Below are 20,094 nucleotides of genomic sequence, written 5' to 3'. Positions count from 1 at the left end.
AGCAACAAGCACTGTAGCCTCTGCCGGTCTTTTGCTGTGAATCGCTGCTCGCTAACACATTCAAATAAGTTTAGCATTGTTTTAACACATGTGCTGTCCTGGGGTCATTTTTGAACCCTGAGTACAACAGGTGTATGGCAATCGGGAGGACATTATGAGGGTTAATTAACTGCTTTTTATCACTAGTTTAAACAAGAAACAGACAAATAGTGACTAGTGAACACCCTGGAGTTCTACCTGGGCTTTAATAGGTTAATTCCAGTGTGTTCAAATAAATATTTTCTTATCATTTAGCAGGTTACATTTGTATTAATGGACTGACCTTAAAACCATTCCCCCCGACTCTGAGATTAGTGGGGTTCAAGAAGCGAGCGTCAGTGAGGTTTGAATTAGGCCGCGATGTTTTCACAATGCAGGTGACGTGTGTGAATTATTGGGGATAATTCAGAGGATTTTGCTTTGTTTCAACCATTAATGAATGAAAGTCACTTGAATGAGTGACTGAAAGCATTATGTTATATGCATGTGCTAAATTACTGGGTGAAATTGATTTTTCAGTTATCCTTCCTGACATTTGCTGAAGGTAAAAGGCTGCAGGGCTCTGTGACATTTTACCTTTAGTTATTAACTTATCCCCAAGCTGTAACACCACGGTGTTTCTTACAGACACTCAGTGCTCCAAAAATCTGTTGTTGAATTAAGGTGAACTGGAGTTTCCCCCTCAGCTCCACGTCTCTCTGATCAAATTAGGTTTTTGTCCCGCTGTAACTGCCAGCAGTGGTTCTGGTCATTAAATCAGACCTTGAGGCTTCAAAAACATTTCCTCAAAAACCTCTTGATCGTTAATGCTGCTCTTATTTCTTTATATCATCTTTTTATTGACTGTGCAGTGATTCTAACAACAGCCTTCTCACTTAAAGTTCTCTCTTTAAGCCTTTCATTATCTGCTCAGGCTGAAATGGTGTAAGACAAATCAGCAAACAGTTTTCCACTTATGTGGAAAAGTGGAGGGTTATTATCTCGATTTAAAACTCCACTGTTCCGATTTTGTCATTGAAGTGCTGCCATGTGACGTTCCCTGCTTCATCTGCAGTGCATTGCCATGCTTTTCTGGGCTCTAACTTGGCATCCGGCGAGCTGCTTAATGGCCTCTGACAGGCAGTCTCTCCCCCACCCCCCCGTGGCTGCACTTTTCCTCCAAACAGCCTGAGAATGAGGCATCCGAGCGTTGGGTCCAAAAGGCCGAGAGCACAAACACACTGCAGCATCCACACTGAGGCGGGCAGGGAGACAACAGGGAGCAAGTAAACAACACGCACACATACACACACTGAATACATGCCAAAAGCGTGCGCGCGCGCACACACACACACACACACACACACACACACACACACACACACACACACGCGTTTAGTCTCTCTTTCTATTAAAAGCATCAGCTTGTACTCTGCATGGCCTGAAGTATGTGGACACCCAAAGATTTCAGCCGTGTGTGTTGGATGAACGGGGGACTCCAAAGTCTGGACATTAACGGGCGTCACTAACATCCTGGTTTCCCATTCAAGCTCGTAAAAATTTGTGAAGTCAAACACTGATGCATGGTGATGAGGTCTGGCTCACAGGCAGGTTTCTGTGCAGATCTCCACACCACACTGGAAAAATCATTCCTTTATGGCAATTTCCCGGTGTGTGGGGGGAGATGTCATATTGAAACAGGAATAGGGGCAAACTGTGGAAACCCAAAGTACTCATTACATGCCCTACAGCTGCAACAGTAAGTCAAGATGCTATTTTAATCTGTGGGATACGGGACACGTTTGTCCAGTTTCACAATGGATTAAAAATGGAAATAATCATCATGAATGAAATGAAAAGTTGCAGGTCTGGCAGAGAGATGAAACAGGCTGAAACAAACACTAAGTTAAAGTTACAGTGGACGAGTGTCCACTTATTTCTGCTCACCTATTGTTCACCCTCATGCACACAAGAGCGGCTCACCATCTGCTGCAGTTTCAGCCTCCAAAGAGAGAAAGAGGAGAGGAACTGTTCTTTTTCTCCTTCATCTGCAGCATTCGGTAAAGGAGCAGCTCTAAAGGCAGCGATTTCTGGATTCTGATTGAACCAGCTTTCTCTCTTCAAGGGCACAAAGTGGTTTCGGTTTAAAAGCCAGAGGCTCGAGTCTTTGTTCAAACCAGAATCTGGAGTTTTATTCCGGATCAAACACAGCTCACATTCGTTCTCCTCGTCTTCGTTCACGTTGCTCGCTGTCTTGGCTTCCTCCGATCGTTGTGCGCTCTGTCCAGCACACACCCAGCCCACCGACTGAGGACGGGCGAGCCTCTGTGTGTAAAAAAAGAGGGAGAGAGAGAGGGCTAGGGAAGCCACATGCTGCTGCTAATGCTGCGTATGTGCGCGTGGGTGTGTGTGTGTTGGTGCGCTGGAGCACCCGTCCTCTCTGTGTTGCATCGAGTGTGTAATGTGCATTAAAGCTGTTTGACAGAAATAGTAACAGCAGAGTGCGTTGCAGCTGCAGGCTGAGCTCTGAATGAAGAGAGTCGGAGAGAAAGTAATCGGTAGTATTTCTTCACGGTACCTTAACTGCTGCATGTGCCAGGGCGGCAAATTTACAACGTGCTAGAGAGACTAAAACAATCTAATTTGTCAGAAGTATTAGTGTTTATATGAGACATCTTAAGATGGATTTATGGAGACGATACAAAAACTTTGACTTCAGGTAACTGCTGATGCAGAGCACTGATCCCATATCAGTGTTAAATTAATAAGGCAGACCCCAATCTGGTCCACTGGACGGCTATGGAAATGTGTGTGAGGGCATAAACTTTTAACTGTTTTATGGCAATTCCTGCTGATAAGGAGCTCCCCCACTGACGTTAAAGTAAATAAGAACTAGATGAATAATTAAATGACAGAAAATTCTTGTTTTTCACAATCTACAAGATAAATTTCTAATTTTAACAGTGTGGTTTCAGTAAAAAATGGACAATGGACTGTGAAAAAAACCAAAATGTTCCATTTTATAATTACAAGAAAGTATGTGCAATGAGCTAACAGGACCTTGTCTGTAATTTTACACATTCATTTCTTACAATTTATGCCCAAAGAGTCATGCTTGACAGACTTTTAATGTACTACAGCAGCATTTCTTTGTCATGTAGGGAAAAAAATGAGATTTATTATTGAAATTGCACTTTTTTTTCCTTCAATTTAAATATATCAGGGATTTACTGTGCAGTGAGTTTGACATCCCTGGAATAAACTTTATTTATCATTTTGAGGAAAATGCTGGGACTCATCCTCTTATGTTTGAGGCAACGTTAGGCTCAACTTAAACACTTCTCTCCTCACTTAGCAACAAAGTATACCAAAGGTGTATCACATTCAAGAATATAAATGTACTGAATTTCTCTTTGTTAGTAAAAGAAAAAAGAAAAGAAAGGAAAATTACTTAACAATTAGACAATCATACACAGAGTGGAGCAGAGAGACACAGGTGGCATAAAATAATGTGTCGATGACAACTTGTCACATCAGCTTAATTAAAGTTTCCACCCACAGACTGTCTGTGGTTACATGGGACATAATGAGTTAACGAGCTAAGTCAAAACCTTTTGTACACAGTCAGAGAGAAGCTCTTGGTGTATGTGACGATGTGGAATACCTCCAAACTGTTCATCCTTGCAGTTAGCATCCTCCGTGCTATGTTAGCTCTCCGATGCCAGATGCTGAAATATGCATTTCTAAAAATATGTCAGTTTTCTGTTAATCTCCAACCTCTGCGAGGGAAAATATGTATGACCCGACCAGTTGGTGCTGGTGATTGCACTTGTCTAAATGCACTTGCTAACTAACCACCAAGGATTAACTTTAAAAACAGTGATACCAACCAAAAATTGAGAATGTTCACCTTTTAATATAAAATTTTAAGCTGAAACTAGTGCATTTTAAATGGAACAACTTTTACTTTCAAAGTCAGAGTCATTATACAGACTACAATCAACCACGGCAACCTGTTAGCAATAAAAGCAATCACAAGGAGCAGCACCATATACCTCTTTTCCACCAATTTCACCCCGCAAGCAACCTTCTGGAACCACCTGTCAGGCACTCGGGTCTCACCTCTGATTGGTTGTCTCTGTTTGTCTCGGGCCATAGCCTGACTGTTACTGGGGCTCTGCAGCCTGCTTTGCAACCCCGCTCCCCCTTTTCAAGCTGTGTGACTTCATCAGTGTTATATCTGCTGCTGCTATCAGTGCCTGCTGTGGTCTGTGTTGGGGGGGTTTGCCTCTCTGCTCGTGTATGTGTGTGGAAGAGCAGGGAGGTCTCGGAACAGACACATGCTGACAAGTATAAATTAGTGAAATGGAAAGAGAAGGAAATAACCACCCTCTTTGTACTAACGTGGTCCTGACTGAACTAAAAATAATGAGTCTTACTGAAGCACAGTGAAAGATGAAATAGCAGATGTAAGTAAAGATAAAGAAAGAAAACAGAGCAGGCCACTCGGGGCTCTTACTGCATCGTCAGATTTGCATTTCACATTCATAAAAATGGGTTAGATAAACTATATTGATCACTGTGGTGAAATCATCTTACCTCAGCAACACTGTAGCACGATCCAGAAACTACAAATGCAGTTATCAAAAACAATAAGAGAAATTTTCAAAGATTGCTACTGTAGGTAGAAATTCATATGTACAGGCCAGTAAAGGTATGCATAAGTATATGGAATATTAAAGAATAAGATTAACACTATAAACAGAGCTGACAATAAATTGGATCATAAAATTTTTATGTTCTGAGTGGTGCTCTCAGTTTTTCAGCACACTCAACACAAATGAGAAGTTGGTGGTCTATTAAAATAAAACGCAGGCTTCAGCTACAGATTAAAATACTCAGAGACAAAGGGAGAATAACTGTTACATGAATCCCTCAGTATTTGTGTGTATTTTTACTTTATGTCAAGAAGCATGAATAAATGTGGTGCTTGTTTTGTCCCGTCCTTGCAGACTGCAGCAGAAACAGTTCAGCTGCAGCTCTGAAGGGCGGCGATAAGGACGCTGCTGACAGGAAAGGAGAAAAAAACTGAGAAATGAAATCAAACGGCTGAGCAAAGCCGCAGACCACTGAGTCTGCAGAGAGGCTATTTTAGAGGAATGACTGAGAGTGATGCCTTAAGAGGTTTAAAAGACCCAAAGGTCAGGACACTCCCCAAACACAAATGCAGTGTCACATTTCCCCCTTCTGCTACGAGCCTGCTATTACACACTGATCTCGGGGGGTGTCCCAGTACTGTACTCTCTTAAAGTACAGACAGAATTTCCTTGCTGTCCAAAGGCTGCATCATCAACCTGCAGCCAGCAACCTTTGAACTGGCAGAAGCTGATTGTTTTTTGGGACTAGCAGAAACAAATTTTAGGCACAATATTGATGTGACATCATCCTTTAATCCCTTAAGATTACAGTTATGTTCACATCTGTGCCTTTATATGGATACTTTCACATATTTGTCTACCCAAATGTGACATTTTAGTGTAAAATGCATGTAAGAAATATGATCTTGTTCCTATTAGGAGCTGTTGTTGTTTAGCCTGTGGCTAAATGAAGTCTAACATTACGCCTATCTGCAATTTTCTCTTTATCAGCAGGGCTCTGTTCATTATTAGCTTGCTAGTGCCTGTTTCCCCATCCAACAGTGACAGATCAACTTCATCCGTCCAATAATTCTAATCTTTTGCCACTGTTTTTGGACGGATGTTCACATTTAGGACAGAGAAGACAGATGGTTTGAAAGAGGAGTGAAAGAAGCCATCTATGTCCACTGTGAGCGACCGTCTTTGAACAGAGGCGGTGGTTTACGACACCAACTGTCTGCCATCTATAATCCGCCCACTCAGATCCTGGGCTATCTGACCTCAGTAAGTCACATGATAGAGGGGGCTAGGTCTCACAATGGGTTCACCCGAAACCTTGACTGATTGTGACCTACACCCGTTTTCACACCTTGGCTTGTTTGATTAGGCAGAGGATCAATAGGGGGTCCGTGACCCTCTTGGGGACCAGTGTTGGTCAAGTTACTTGAAAAAAGTAATCAGTAACTAATTACTGATTACTTCCCCAAAAAAGTAATCCCGTTACTTTACTGATTACTTATTTTCAAAGGTAATTAATTACTTAGTTACTTTTTAAAAACACGATTTACAACCTGAAGAGGTGATAAAGCGATAGATCTTTCAGCCCAATTCTACTTTTTCTACATAATCCATCATACAAAATGTAATCAAATGGAAAAGTCTCTTTTTAAAACTTGTTTTATTAGTTTTAATCTTTTAACTTTATGCATCAAGCAAAAATTGAATTATATGCAACATTCTCTGACTGGAAGAAATTAGTTTAACATTTAAACCTATTTTCTGCACATTCCAGCACATAAAATAAAATATTTTGTGTGTTTACACTCAGTCTTTCAAATAGATGCAAGTAAAACACAGCAGAAAATAAATAAAGTCAAAGTCTCAGCGGTCCTGTTGCTCTATTTTCACCTGTAAAGCAGGAGTGGGGTAGGCGGAGGTTTACCCTGGTGCAGGTGTGCCACGGTCAGTTGAAGAATCCACAAGTTTCTCTGTGAGTTTCCCATTACGTCGTAGCTACTCGGTGCTTGCTCGGAAGTTTAGGGGTTTTTTTCGCTGTAAAAAGAAGTTTTCTTCCCACGCACAACAGACACTAATGTTTTTGTCACTTTTTATGGAATCAAACTCAAAGTAAGGTCAGTACTTCCACGCTTTAAACGCTGCATGCTCATACTCTCTCTGCACTCGATATATGATCCATTGTTGATCTGCACACAGCTGTTGTCACTAACGGCGCACTCGCTTACGTCACTATCGTGAGACATTCTGGCAAAAAATCAAGGTTTTAGTAACGCAGTAACGCAGCGTTCCTACGGGAAAGTAACAGTAATCTAATTACCGTTTTTGCAATAGTAATCCCTTACTTTACTCGTTACTTGAAAAAAGTATAAACAGAGATGGGCAGACTGCCCATCTCTGTTGGGGACACTCCCATAGGGCTTAAAATCTGGGACTCTCCACCATTTGACCCTAGAATTGAAGAAGCTTCTCGGATGAGAGGTGAAACGTCTTCAAGCAACTTAAAGAAGTCCAGACGCTTTTTTCCCCAAGCTCTTTAGCAGTGTTGGGACTAAGGCGTTATTAAGTAACGCGTTACAGTAACTACGTTATTATTGTGGTAACGAGCACGGTAACTAGTTATTATGCCAAAACCGGGAACGCGTTAGTCGTTACTGGGATTTAGATAGGCTCATTATTCGTTACTTCGTGTGGTGGCTATCACGGAGCTTCCACAGATTCAGTAACATTAGCAAGTGGTGGAGGCCAGCAGGTGGATGAGGGAAAGGGGAGGCAGGAGGAGGAGAGACCCGAGGCGGCTGCCGGTCCGAGTGTGAACTGAACTTCAGGTAAGAAGTTATGACCTGCAGTCTATCTTGGTCAGATATAAACCAGGTTTAGGTGGAGTTTATTTTCGTTACGCTGACTTTTTACAGTCAGTTACAATAACTCTTACTGCCTACTAGCTAGCATGACGGAGTTTATACAGCTGGGTGGGTGCTATGATGTTATTGATGTTGAACTTTATTTTGTTCATAAGGTTAATTATTATGATTCCAACCATCCCGTAAAAAACAGAATCGTCTCGTACTCAGAGAAAATATTAGCGTTTCTTATTGAGCTGAAAAGGAACACAGTTTGTCTCGTAATTCAGCTACAATGAAAAAGACACAAAGGTGGAGTTATTCTGTGTGGGGGGCACAAAGAAATACTTTTCTTTCTTATTCTCATTTAAAATGTCTAGCTTTTAAAAAATAATTATCTGAATCTTACAACAAACAATTGATAGATTGATGCATATATACCATCAGAACAGTGAACATCACTGTCACAACAGTGTTTGTTTTCATTCAAAGGCTTTATGATTTTTCCTATAATGGCGGGCCGGTCTCTAGTCAAAATGTCCGGGCCAATTTTCTGTCCCAGTCCAGCCCTGTATGCAGCTCATCTGCAGTCTGGTGTTGCCTACATCTTCCTATTCGGAAGGCAGAATTTCCGAGTTCTGAGTACAATCGAAAGCACCACGACTGCAGTTTTTGTGTTGGATGTAAAAGGCGCACATGACGCTGTGACGTAGGCTAGAATCATGGCGGTCAGGCGTGGGATTTCTCTCGTGGAAATGTGCACATTATCTTTTCCTTTCTATTGGTAGGTGGCACAGTGCACTTGTGGCAAGTAAGCAAGCTAGAAGACTGGCAAAGTTATGGAAGCAACACATTAACAAGAGAATTCTGAGTAAAACCAAACTTACTTTTCCTAGTAACTAGTTACTTTGAAAGTAACAAGTAACTTGAAGTAACTGAGTTACTTTTGATAGAAGTAACTAGTAATGTAACTAAGTTACTAATTTAAAGTAACTTACCCAACACTGCTCTTTAGACTACGATGACCTGGATGACTGAGAATCTTCACAGACATACTACCAAAGATACTTCTGTCAGTCAGATTATTCTGAAGAGGTCAATGATTCATTTGCCAGCAGCTGCAGAGTCTGGAGTTAAGATACTTTGCAAGTCCACTGGCAACGTTACCTGTAACATGAAAAACCAAACAGCTTTCCTGCACATGACTTCTTTGAGCTCTGTTTTCAGTCTCCACCACTCTCTGTGGGGAATATCTAAATGAGCTTTTTATCTGCAAAATACTCGTTTCATTCTAGTCTTTCCATTTCTGGCTGCCAAGAGAGTGTAAAGGGGCTTTTTATGCCTCTTACTCTGGAAACTAATAAGAGCAAAAATGAGGGTAAAATGGTGTCCAGACAGCTAATCAATGTGCTCACTATAGCACGCCTAAAAACTGAGCAGAACCACCAAATGAGCTGAAAACACTTTGTCAGGTCCAATGCTGCCAGAGACAGTTTCCACTTAGGTTTATACAGATATTTCTTGAATTGTTAGGAAGCTCTTAGAGTACTTTATGCTGGGTATTTGTATTGAACGAGGTGAGAATGAATGAACAAACAATCTGTTCCTGTGAGGGAGGCAAATGCATCTCTTCCCACTTGATGGACTAGCATCTTTCAGCTTGAAGACATCAAAAGCTCAAAGTTGAAAGATCTTTAATCAACCCGAACAAAACTGAGAGAGTCTCTGGATCACAAACTGCACAGTTCTCAGCAGCACAGCAGAACCAGGAGCAAAAATGTGGCTCAAAGTCAAAGGTTGGAGGTCAGTGTGTCAGAGATCGTTAATGATGAGTTGCGGTTCTGTATTAAAAGCGCGGCGAGGTGCCTCATTGCCTCTGCACAGCCAATTAGTACTGAGTATTCTCTGTTCTTCAGAAACTAGACTAAAATTTAGTCTAAAGTGCAGGAATGGAGATGAAACTCTCTGCAGCAACCAAACGGACAAAAGTGTATTCTTTTTTCTTCATACTGCAGCATCAGAGCAGAGTCTGCAGTCGGTGGAATGCTCAATAACTAGCAGCTCGATAACAAGCAATGACCACAAATAAAAGCTTTTACGGCTGCTCGGCTTTTCCAATAATACCAGAACACAAGAGGCTTGACGTGCCGCCTCGTATCTCTCATCTGTAGGCTGCAGACCAGCTGCCTGCGTGAAGAAGAGTTTTCATTATGAAAGTGACAAAAACAGTTTCAGATATTAAGTTGCCGTGAGGTGAAACGACTCCCACAGGTCCTGTAACGGGGAGGTTACCAAGTAATATACGGAGGGCGGAGGTGCCAGGTCTGACTGGATGTTGGAGTCTTGCTTCAATTTTTGTCAAAATCCAGTATTGACTGGGCTCATTTATCCAGAATAAATAAGGGAGGGTTCAGGACCACCTATCCAGCCCTAAATGTATCAAAAAGGAAAACTTTGATCTTATGAGTAGAGAGGGTGTGTGTCTCCTGAAAGCAAGCTGGGAGCTGGCCCCACAGGAGAGGTGTCTGCCTCCCATTCTACTTTGAAATGCCCCGTGCTGGCACGAATGGTAACGAGATCATTCACTCTGACAACAAAGCAGAAGTTGATCCAGTTTTCTTTTCCTCATTTTCGATGTTGTTGTTTCGATTGATTTCCTTTGTTTCTCGTGTCCATCTGTTCCCGTCAACTATAACGTGTTCCTCCTGTCCACCTTGTAGACACTCATTCATTACTGCTCATTAAAGGCCTTCAGCAGTGCCTCTCTCGGCGCCTTAGACTTTGTTTGAAATATCTTCACAATAACCCAGCATGTGAGCTTAAATCCATTCAGATCTGTGCACACTTACTGACTCTCATTTATGGTGACGGTAACATCTTCGAGTGTCCTTGTTGTTAGTTATAGAGCACTAAGAAGAATATTTTGCAGGTTGATAGTGTTTTTGTTCAAGTCTTATTCTCACTTTCCTTGTCCATTAGCTGTGTAATTGTTCTCATCCATCAAGCTTTTTCTTCTCTCACAGCACTTTTACCTTTGAAATGGATGGTGGTAATTAAAACACAGACCAAGAGTTTAAGACAGATGAAAGCAGCTTTTTAATTTTAGTTATCAGCTTTTACTTTCACCATAAAAATGACGACTCCTGGAAAAGTATTTAAAAAAAAAACCCTATAGTTAAAGCACTGAAAGAATGAAGGGTAAAGCAATATGAAATGTCATGACTCACAAAACGTAATTTTTCAAAAGAAGAGTTTAAAAGTGTTTTCAGTGATGGCAGGGTTTGAAACTTTCATCTCTTCAGTCATGACAAAGGAATCCTTTCAGATCAGTTTGTACCAGTTTTAACCTCAAAGCAAAAAGGAACGAGTCATCCTGGAGACTCGTGCTGAGAGAGGAGGCAGATCTGATTAATAACTTTGGGTTAGAAATCTCTGGGCTTAATTAATAATATTTGAAATCAATTCTGCAGGGAACAAACAATCAGAGCAGTGTCGTCCAAAATGCGTTCATTGCCTCATGCTTTTAGATTAGCCGAAGGCCTTAGAGGGATGTTTTACTGATGCCAAAGAACAAGAAATTACCACAGACTACCTACAATTTAGCATGTGACATACACCATCTAAGGCTTTACCTGCTTTAGATGCTTTGGTTTGGTTCTACTGCGTGACAGAAATGAAAAAACATCAGCTTAAACCAGCTCAAAAGCAAACAAACACAAACTAAATTACAGTGCATTATATGACTACTGTACTTATATGTACTTACAGGGATGGCTACAGTGTCCAAGATCAGTGATTGGCTGTCAGGTTGGCACATTTTTAACTCACTCACACTTCTGTAGGCTTCATTCACTGAACACAGCCAATCCAGTGTGAGCATGATCATCTTGAATGTTATATTATATCCACCGAAGAGGGGCCTGAAAACTGAAGGCTCTGCCTCCCATTCTACTTTTAAATGCTCTAGGAACAACAAGTAGGCCTGCAGAGCGAGAGCGAAGTGCTCTAATAGGGTGATATGGTACTACAAGGTCATTAAGATAAGATGGGGCCTGATTATTTAAGACCTTGTATGTGAGGCGCAGGATTTTAAATTCTGGATTTAACAGGAAGCCAAAACAGGAGAAATCTGCTCTCTTTCCTGTCAGGACTCTTGCTGCAGCATTTTGGATTAACTGAAGACTTTTCAGGGAGTTTTTAGGACTTCCTGATAATAATGAATTACAGTCGTCCAGCGTAGAAGTAATAAATAAATGAAATAATTTTTCAGCATCACTCTGAGACAGGATGCTTCTAATTTTAGCAATACTGCAAAAATTAAAGAAAGCAGTCTTACATATTTGTTTAATATACATGTTGAAAGATAAAGGATTCATCTAAACTATGAATCATGTAGAGCTACTCTAGAAAAGCACTAGATGAATCTGCTTTGAGTTACAGTTTGTACACACTAATTGAACCAATGTTATTCAGGCGAAGGTTTCAGCAAGTGGTCAACTGGGTTTTAGTGAAGTCTTTAGACACATCAGCCCAGATTTAACTTGACACGGATTCTCAACAGAATATAAACTGTTCCCCGTTCAACATGCTCCTAAATGCTTGCTGTGTACTACAGTCTGATGCTCACAGTAATGAAGCTGCTACAGAGCATTACCCAGAGATGTGTCATTACCCAGCCTGCAGGGAGCACACACACCATCAGGCTCATCAGTGTTTACATCCCTTCATTGGCGTCAGGACACGACAGAGGTGAACCGAGGGTCGAATTGATTTCCTGTCCACCTCCCTTTCCTCCACAAACACAGCAAAATGTTCAGCGCCGCCTCTGCAGAGTCCATCTTACCCTGCGTCTGTCTTAATGCTGCGCGTGTCTCTGTGTGTTTTCTATTTTTAGCTGTCGGGCTGCAGATGTCCTTGGATTGGCTGGAAAAGCGGTTCTGGGCCATCGCCAAGCAGGTGACCGCAGGACTCACTTTCACACAAACACACATTGTCTGATTTCTTTCATTTTTGAGGTCATTTCATTGACCTGTGTTTATTGTCTAGAGGTTGACAGGAAGTTTAAGTGACTTTTCCCTTAAAAAGCGGGCTGAAGCTGACTACAGAAACACAAACCAGTTAAAGGTGTTGGTGGAGATTGTGTTTTAAGTGTACCTTAGAACATCACAGCCAGGCATTTGCTTCCTACCAAAACCTTTGAAATGTTTCTAATTCCTTATTTTGTAACCTTTGCTGTTTACATGTAGAGATTTTCTCTCATAATCTCTCAGTTAGGGGTCACCATATGAATTTGTCAGAATAATGTGACAGGCAGCAGCATCTGTTCAAATCAAGCACTTTAAGTTACGAGTTAATGTCAAACCAAATGCAGGGTCCGCTTAGAGAGACCATCCACCTTGCAGTGGTTCTTCCGAGCAGAAATAGAAACTGCAACAGTTCAAGATAGTGGATTTGATGTCTGTCAGACTGCAGGATGACAAATGCCACACCGGGGCTGAGGATTTCTTAATATCAGAGATGGAACTTTCAAAATAAGAGCATGGAGGACAGCAGAGCGTATTGGAGGAGTGAAAAAGACAAAGAAAAAAGACACTAAAATCAGTTGCTAAATATATTTGAGTCTCATGCCAGCCCACATCCTACCACACATTTAACTGGTATATCTGATATACTGTAGTTGGTATAGTTAGCTGCTTTATTTGTTGCACATGTACAACCGTCTTTGCAACCCACTTTTTCCTTTTGTGCAGTTTCTAAATAAAGGGTTAAGTGCTCTTTATATTTAACATAGCATTCTGACTTCGAATGGGCTTTGTATTTGACTTTTATTAATTAATTAAATATCTCTAAAAAAAAAAACCAGTTGGCTTATGAAACTGGTATTTGTAAATGTGTGTATATGAGAACGATGAACTGGAGCAACAAACTGCAAAGACAAACACCTGCCAGTCAAGACTAAGGGCCCAGCAGCTCAACTCAAGCTGACATTAACATTAGCTCAAAGGCTTTAATTGCCTTTTTTCTAAAGTGGATAAAACATGCGGATGTATTTTAATTTCTTTGTTTCTTTCTTATTTCCTGCCCTGATTTGGTGAAATGAAACATGCACTTCCTGTTACAGAACTCTTATTCACACCATCATTTTCAATGGATGGAGCAGCTGGGATTTCAAAGACCACGGCACTAGTTTTCTGTCAAATTCTGCTAAATTGACCCTGAACACAGAGACTTCCTCAACATGCACCTGGTGGGAGTCTGGCATTGATCGGATATTGATGTTACAGCACTGATAACTTCATTGCAGAATAGAATTGAAGACTAACCGATTCACAGTTGTGTTACTTTTCTATGTCCTCTGATATAAAAACTAAGATCTGACTGAATATACAGTATCAGAGGACAAACAGAGGCTTGTTTTTAGCATCCTAATTCCCTGCTGAACTGTATTCTGGCTGTGACCTTGTACAAACTGTCTGCTGTTGCAGGTTTGATCTGAAACAGTGCAGACTTTTGAGAATATTTAAAGCCAGAGGTGCTAAAATGTAAATAAGCTATCAAGCCATCCAAGTTTTATATCTCCGCCCCCTGTGGGATCATAAACATCTTCGTGGTGGAGATGCAGCTTCGTCTGCAGTTGGGCCAGAGTCTTCCAGGTAGTTAACAAGCAGCACCAAATGTCACCAAGTTTCCAAGGACACAGAAGAGATTCTTGCTTGTGACTGTTCAGTTATAATCCTCCAGATTCAGAGGTCATTTTTTCAATTTTCCTTTTTGTTCATTAGAGAGCAAAAATCATTAAGTGTAGGCGATAATTCTCTCCGACCTTTCATTAGGATTAAACCAAAATGTGCATATAGAATAAAGTCAATAAGATCAGAAGCTAGTGGATTTCATTCTTAATAATACATCAGAAATGGATTGTGCTCTTTAGTTAGTCCTGTTGGGTCATTTAGTCTAAAGAGGTCCCATTTTTGCTCATTTCCTTCTCCATGTGTCTCTTCTTGGACTTATTAAGCTTTTGCACAGAAATATCAGAAAGTGGGTGATGTTGGTACTACAGCAGACCACCATCGTAAATGACGTCTGTTTATCCCAACACAAAACAGAGTGTTGATTTCTTTTCAAGAAAGACCCTTAAGTAAATTATAACAATGAGCTTTGGTTGTAATGAACTGTGGTGCAGATAATCCCTCAGATGGTTGAACCAAACAAGAGATGTAGGCCCAACTCCAGTCTGGCCCTCCAACCTCTCCCTGAGCTGTGAAAAGGACTGAACATTAAATGTTTCAAAGCAACCAGCATTGTGGAAATGGGCTGTAAAGCGCTCGCTCCAACACCAAGTCTGCTTCTTGCCAACCGCACTCTGAAGGTGCTGCAGCCTTTTCATGTAAAATATCGAGGTGTGATTAGATCAGGATTGTGACCGAAGTAAATAAAAGTGGCTTTCTCTTCAACTTGATTATTCATCTGGTTTCTGACTGTATTTATCCTGCAGCTTTGAGAAAATCCCCACAAAAAATTGACCTGTCAGCACCTGGCATGGTGAGGAATAGTGTCTCCAATCAGAGGAACAGGAGCTACAGGAGATAACAGGACCAAATCCCAGCCACACATTATCTAATAGTTAATGGTTTTGATCTTGATCGTCTCTGTAATAGATGTAAGAAGGTGCTAATTACAAAACCTTTTTCCCATCTGATAAAGAGAAGGAAAGATTGCTGCTGTATTTCTACCTAGTGACTCCAAGCAGAGGTATTTTTGTCATGGACTGGAACGACTGCAGAGCACAAGAAGAGCCCCTTATAATTTAGGAAACAGACTTTATTTTTTTCCCCCTGGGGCCCGTTCTTCGTACCGCGCTAAGTGAGTTAGCTGGATGAGATTGTTGACGATTTCGCGTGATCCTGGATCGTTCGGTTCCCCGAAGCCCATCCGGGACTTGCTGTCATAGCAACAGAGCCGTAAGCGTAAACCTGCTGGGGAGCAGGTTTACTTTATGTAAACAGGATTAGATCGCGGCCACGCAGGTATGTCCGCGTCATTCATACGAAAGCAACAGCGATATTCCACCACTGTTTCACCATAAATAAATAACATCAATGTAACTAAAGATAATGCAGCACTTGATCCTTTTATTGATTTCACACAGATACATACAGGTCATTCCCTAAAAAAGGGAAATGTACTATTAACATTCTATTACATGTATGTGATTATTACAGATGTAATTCATATTTCAGAGTAGTAATTGTAAATTACTTCGTGTAATCAAGATGAGAGACCACGGCTATAAAAGAGAAGGTGGATTTGGGAAGCCTGTCGCAGTCATATCCTGTCCGTTTACGCGAGCAACCCATTGCGGAAGGTGCAAGATTGATAAGGAGAGTCCTCAGAATTCAGCGTATATTGCGGGACAGACAGGATCCTTTAGCTCAGCGCGACAGTGTGCTCATAGAGAGATATCGATTTTCCCGTGAGGGTATTATTTACTTAACCAACTTGTTGACGAGGGGGTGCAGGACCACCACCTGTCTTTTTTTTTGCTCTGCCCTTTTCTTGGTTGCTGTTATGAACAAACAAACAGAGTATTCCAGGGTCTCTTTCCAAGAGACTAAAAGCAATATAAGTGATTAATATTACCATTCTGTAGAATATTCTTATATTTCACTTTTACTTGTTCCCATGTTCTAGTGGGTCCTGTTGTGGCTCTAATGTGAAAGGGGATATAATATAACATATTATAATATAATATAATGTAATATAATATTGGATAATATGGTGTGATATGATAAATCTACCCTACCGCCTACTGGTGTTGGCCAGAGGGGCCGATGGCGCAATATGGCAGCCTGGCTTCTGTCAGTCTGCCCCAGGGCAGCTGTGGCTACAACCGTAGCTGCCTCCACCAGTGTGTGAATGTGAGAGTGACTGAATAGTGGCATTGTAAAGCGCTTTGGGTGCCTTGAAAAGCGCTATATGAATCCACTCCATTATTATTGTTATTATTGAATTACTTACGAGTTTGATTTGTCAGCAACTTTCTGCCAGCCCTCTCTCCTTGCTTTTGCAGCCTTTGCAGTGTTCCCTTGCGTTTTAATTAAACTCTGAAACTCCTGAAATCCCTCACTCAAGAGTTCTTGCTCTGCTGCCGAAAAATACCGAGCGCGCTCCTTCGACATTTTCGCCGACCAATCAAAGGGTTGCCGATCAATGTTTCTACTATCGATGCGTAGCCCCTGTTGGGCCACCCAGTGATCTCACATTACTTCATCCAGCTATACTAATCGTCAACAACAGGTGTGTTCGGGGAACCGGAATAGCGAGCTCAGAGTTAGCGCGATGATTTGGTCTTGGATGTTTCATTTGATCTTGGATGTAGTAAGCGACGTACGAAGCACAGGGCCCTGATGGTGAAGATCTAATAGAAGCAAACTGAGCTCTGCAGGTTTCCTTCCTGCTGTGTAATAAGCTGAAAATTGGCTACAAACTTTTGATCCTGTTGAAAAAGTTGTCCCCAGAAGGCCGGCTAGTATTACACTCTCTCCGCAGGTCTTTGACCTTGCAAACGTCCCCCCCTGCAGTTAAGTGAAGCAGAAGCAGAGCTGCAGATGTCCCGTGGAGGTTGATGGTGTAGATAATGTTATTAATAGGAGCTGACAGCTGTGACGGGCTGGATTAATGTATTTACAGGATAGCTTCAGTGCCGACACTAACTCATCCGACCGACTCAACACATTTACATTCTCTTGCAGCTGATTTACAGTTTCTGAGCTTCGTAACGTGTCATTCCCTTTCAGTAAAAACCTCTCAGCCTCGGTGGAGTTTAAAGTTTGGGGATTAGAGGTTCTCGTCTTCAAAACAGGATGTAAAAGTATGCCTTCTTGCATTTTTATAGCAGAAAACTGATCCTGGCGAGTGGAAACTGAAGCTGTTGGTGCTCTTAAACCAAATGATGGTGTGTGACCCAAAATAAAACCACATCTTATGCAAGTAGATGCTCTTTGTGACAGTTTAAGCAGATTAAAGGGATCATTTAAGGAAGCTCGATTCAAAAATCTGAATTTAAAAACTGCAGCAGCGTGAGGGTGAAAGCTGCTGTCATCCGTCCTCACCTGCATCGTATAAATTTTCTGTGTTTATCACAGAAACGGATTCACAGCCGAGCTTTAGTTTTCTGCAGGATGCCAACATAAATGTTGCTTATTATCTCTAATTTCTTATAATAATTACATTTTAATTTATGCATCACTCTTTTCACTGTCTGTTTCATCTTGCAGCCCAACGACACAGATGTAAGTAAACATTAATTATATTAATTATGTTGTTTTTACTGGTTTATTACTTTCCATAAAAAGAAGCATTCAGACTAAATTCTCTAAAATCTCCACACTTTCCTTTTCCTTCCCTTCCTCCAGTGTTCAGACATTGAAGGTGTGTGTCCTCTCAGCTGTGACAGTGATGTAAGTGCACAGCAGTTGTTTCTTGTTTGTTGCTCATCACTAAAAATCATCCTCTGTGTTAGAAGATCCTAAAGAGACCCGTTTCTTTCTGCTTCTTCCTGTTCAGGATCTGAGCTGTTACCTGGTCGACAACAACGGCTTTGTCGTGCTGTCCAAAGAGAGGAGAGAGGTAAGATCCACCACTCTTTACCACTATGCTTGTGGGGCAGTTCGTTTTAAAGGGACACTTCACCTCTGAATCAAATCTCTGTATTCTTCCTCTGGCCCTTTGGACTATTTATCCATCTGGATCATTTTGTTCAGGAGCCATCAGTCTGCTTTGTGATGCTCAAAGTCCACCAAAGAAATACACAGACTAAAACGTCAGCAGCAGAAACTATGATCCAAATAAAATAAACCTTCTTGTGAGGAATTTCATGGCGCGAACTTTTCTCTGATTGCTCTGTCAACCAAACTTTACGTCCTTTCACAAAGTCACATCCACACTTCAGTTTACTTCAGCAGAAAAAGATGGAAAATATCAAATGACCGCATCAGTTCCCTGTTTTCGAAATGACTGTTACACATTGTTTGGATATATAAAAATTGTTGGTGGGTATTTTGAAGTCAGAATTTTGTGTGCTTAAAATTTAAATATACCCAGCAACTGTATCTGTGCCCTTGCCTACAGTTTTAGATCTGCACTGCAGAGTCATTTTGGCCTGCGATGATTTCGAGCAGTGACTTTATAATAGCAGGGATGCGTTGACAAACATCTGAGGATGCACTGTCACTCTCTCCTATAGACTGTGTGCTTTCACAATGACGTTTGGAGCACGAGTACTCTCTCTCTCAGTAATAGTGCCTACCTGCTTCTCAACACGTAGCATTAGACAAATCATCCGGGTTAACAGACAGTTAAAGGGAGGGTGAAAGACAGGACGCTGGGGGCAGCTAAATGCTGCATTGCCCGAGAAGCTTGAGTTGTGTACGATATTCAGTATAGTATAGTGTTGGTTTGTTTGTTTTTTAACCTCCTAAGACCCAAGCTCTCTCATGGCATGCATTTTTAATTTTTCTTTGCTATTTGGGCTGATTGGGACCTAAAAAATGTAAAAACAAAGAATTACAAGATTTGTTTTTTGTCTTTGAGAAAAATGTGATGTCCACATATGTGGACACAAGGTCCTAGGAGGTAAAATACCACCAAATCACAACATTTGCTCCAAGGCACTTTATACTTTTAGGTAAAGACCCTACAGTAATACAGAGAAAACCCCAATAATGCCCCCCCTGTGAGCAAGTGCTTGGCAACAGTGGGAAGGAAAAACTCCTTTTTAACAGGAAGGAAACTCCAGCAGACAGCTTGGAGGTTTGGGGAGGAAGATGAGTATGTGAAAAAAGTCAAAAAGTATCTTTACACCGAATTTATAGAGGCTGTAAATATGTAGTGTGTTTGGTATAAGAGTATTTGAAATAATCCCCAAGGACATTTTTTGAAACAGATTTTTGTTTGTTTGTTTGTTTGTTTGTTCTAAACCTTGTTTCCTATCTTGTTTTTCTAATGTTGACTTTAAATCCTGATGTTGTGTATGAAGGGAAAATGTGAAAAAAAAACAAGGCTCTGGCTCTTCAAGGGGTTTCTTGCTGTTAAATGGGAGTTTTTCCTTCCCACTGTCACCAAGTGCTTGCTAATATTGAGTCGTTTGATTGTTGAAGTTTCTCTCTATTTTTGTAGTGTCTTTATTTTACATTACAAAGCACCTTGAGGTGACCATTATTATAGATTTGGAGTTATATAAATAAAATTGAATTGAACTGACCAAGAAAAACTGGGTTTTGAATCCTCTGTTTAACCTGCTTGGAGTCAAGAAGTTGTGTTTATTTTTGATTTTTAAATTTTTAAAATGCGATCATTGTCGTGGATGTGTTGTCCGTCTGTCAGACCTGCAGTCAGAGTCAGGAGGTGATTTCTCAGCCTGACGCAGCTCTCTGGACCATTTAATGTGCTCATAATCAACATCTGGATGCCTCACAGGATTTGAGGACAGTTTGGGTCTTAATCTGTGTGCGTGTGTGATGCATTAACAGTAAACATCACAGCTGCTGCGCCTGCCTCCTTCGTCTGACCTGTGAAGCAGG

At 41.1% G+C, this 20,094-nt stretch overlaps 1 protein-coding gene across 1 annotated transcript in view; it reads left to right on the top strand.

Annotated features, from left to right (window-relative positions):
• Positions 1 to 20,094, top strand: part of LOC146629659 (voltage-dependent calcium channel subunit alpha-2/delta-4-like) — an 87,125-nt gene that overhangs the window by 53,087 nt on the left and 13,944 nt on the right. Inside the window, exons 28-31 of the mRNA XM_085360168.1 lie at positions 12,408 to 12,469; positions 17,791 to 17,805; positions 17,929 to 17,973; positions 18,080 to 18,142. Of these exons, the coding sequence (XP_085216294.1) occupies positions 12,408 to 12,469; positions 17,791 to 17,805; positions 17,929 to 17,973; positions 18,080 to 18,142 (185 nt within the window). The remainder of the gene's footprint in view (positions 1 to 12,407; positions 12,470 to 17,790; positions 17,806 to 17,928; positions 17,974 to 18,079; positions 18,143 to 20,094) is intronic.

Source organism: Diplotaxodon limnothrissa, linkage group LG7 (assembly GCF_057381915.1).
Source record: "Diplotaxodon limnothrissa isolate DT_005_m linkage group LG7, D_limnothrissa_male_GT1.1, whole genome shotgun sequence".
NCBI lineage: Eukaryota > Metazoa > Chordata > Actinopteri > Cichliformes > Cichlidae > Diplotaxodon > Diplotaxodon limnothrissa.
Note: the sequence above shows the minus strand (reverse complement) of the source record. Positions and strands in the feature narration are given on the sequence as shown.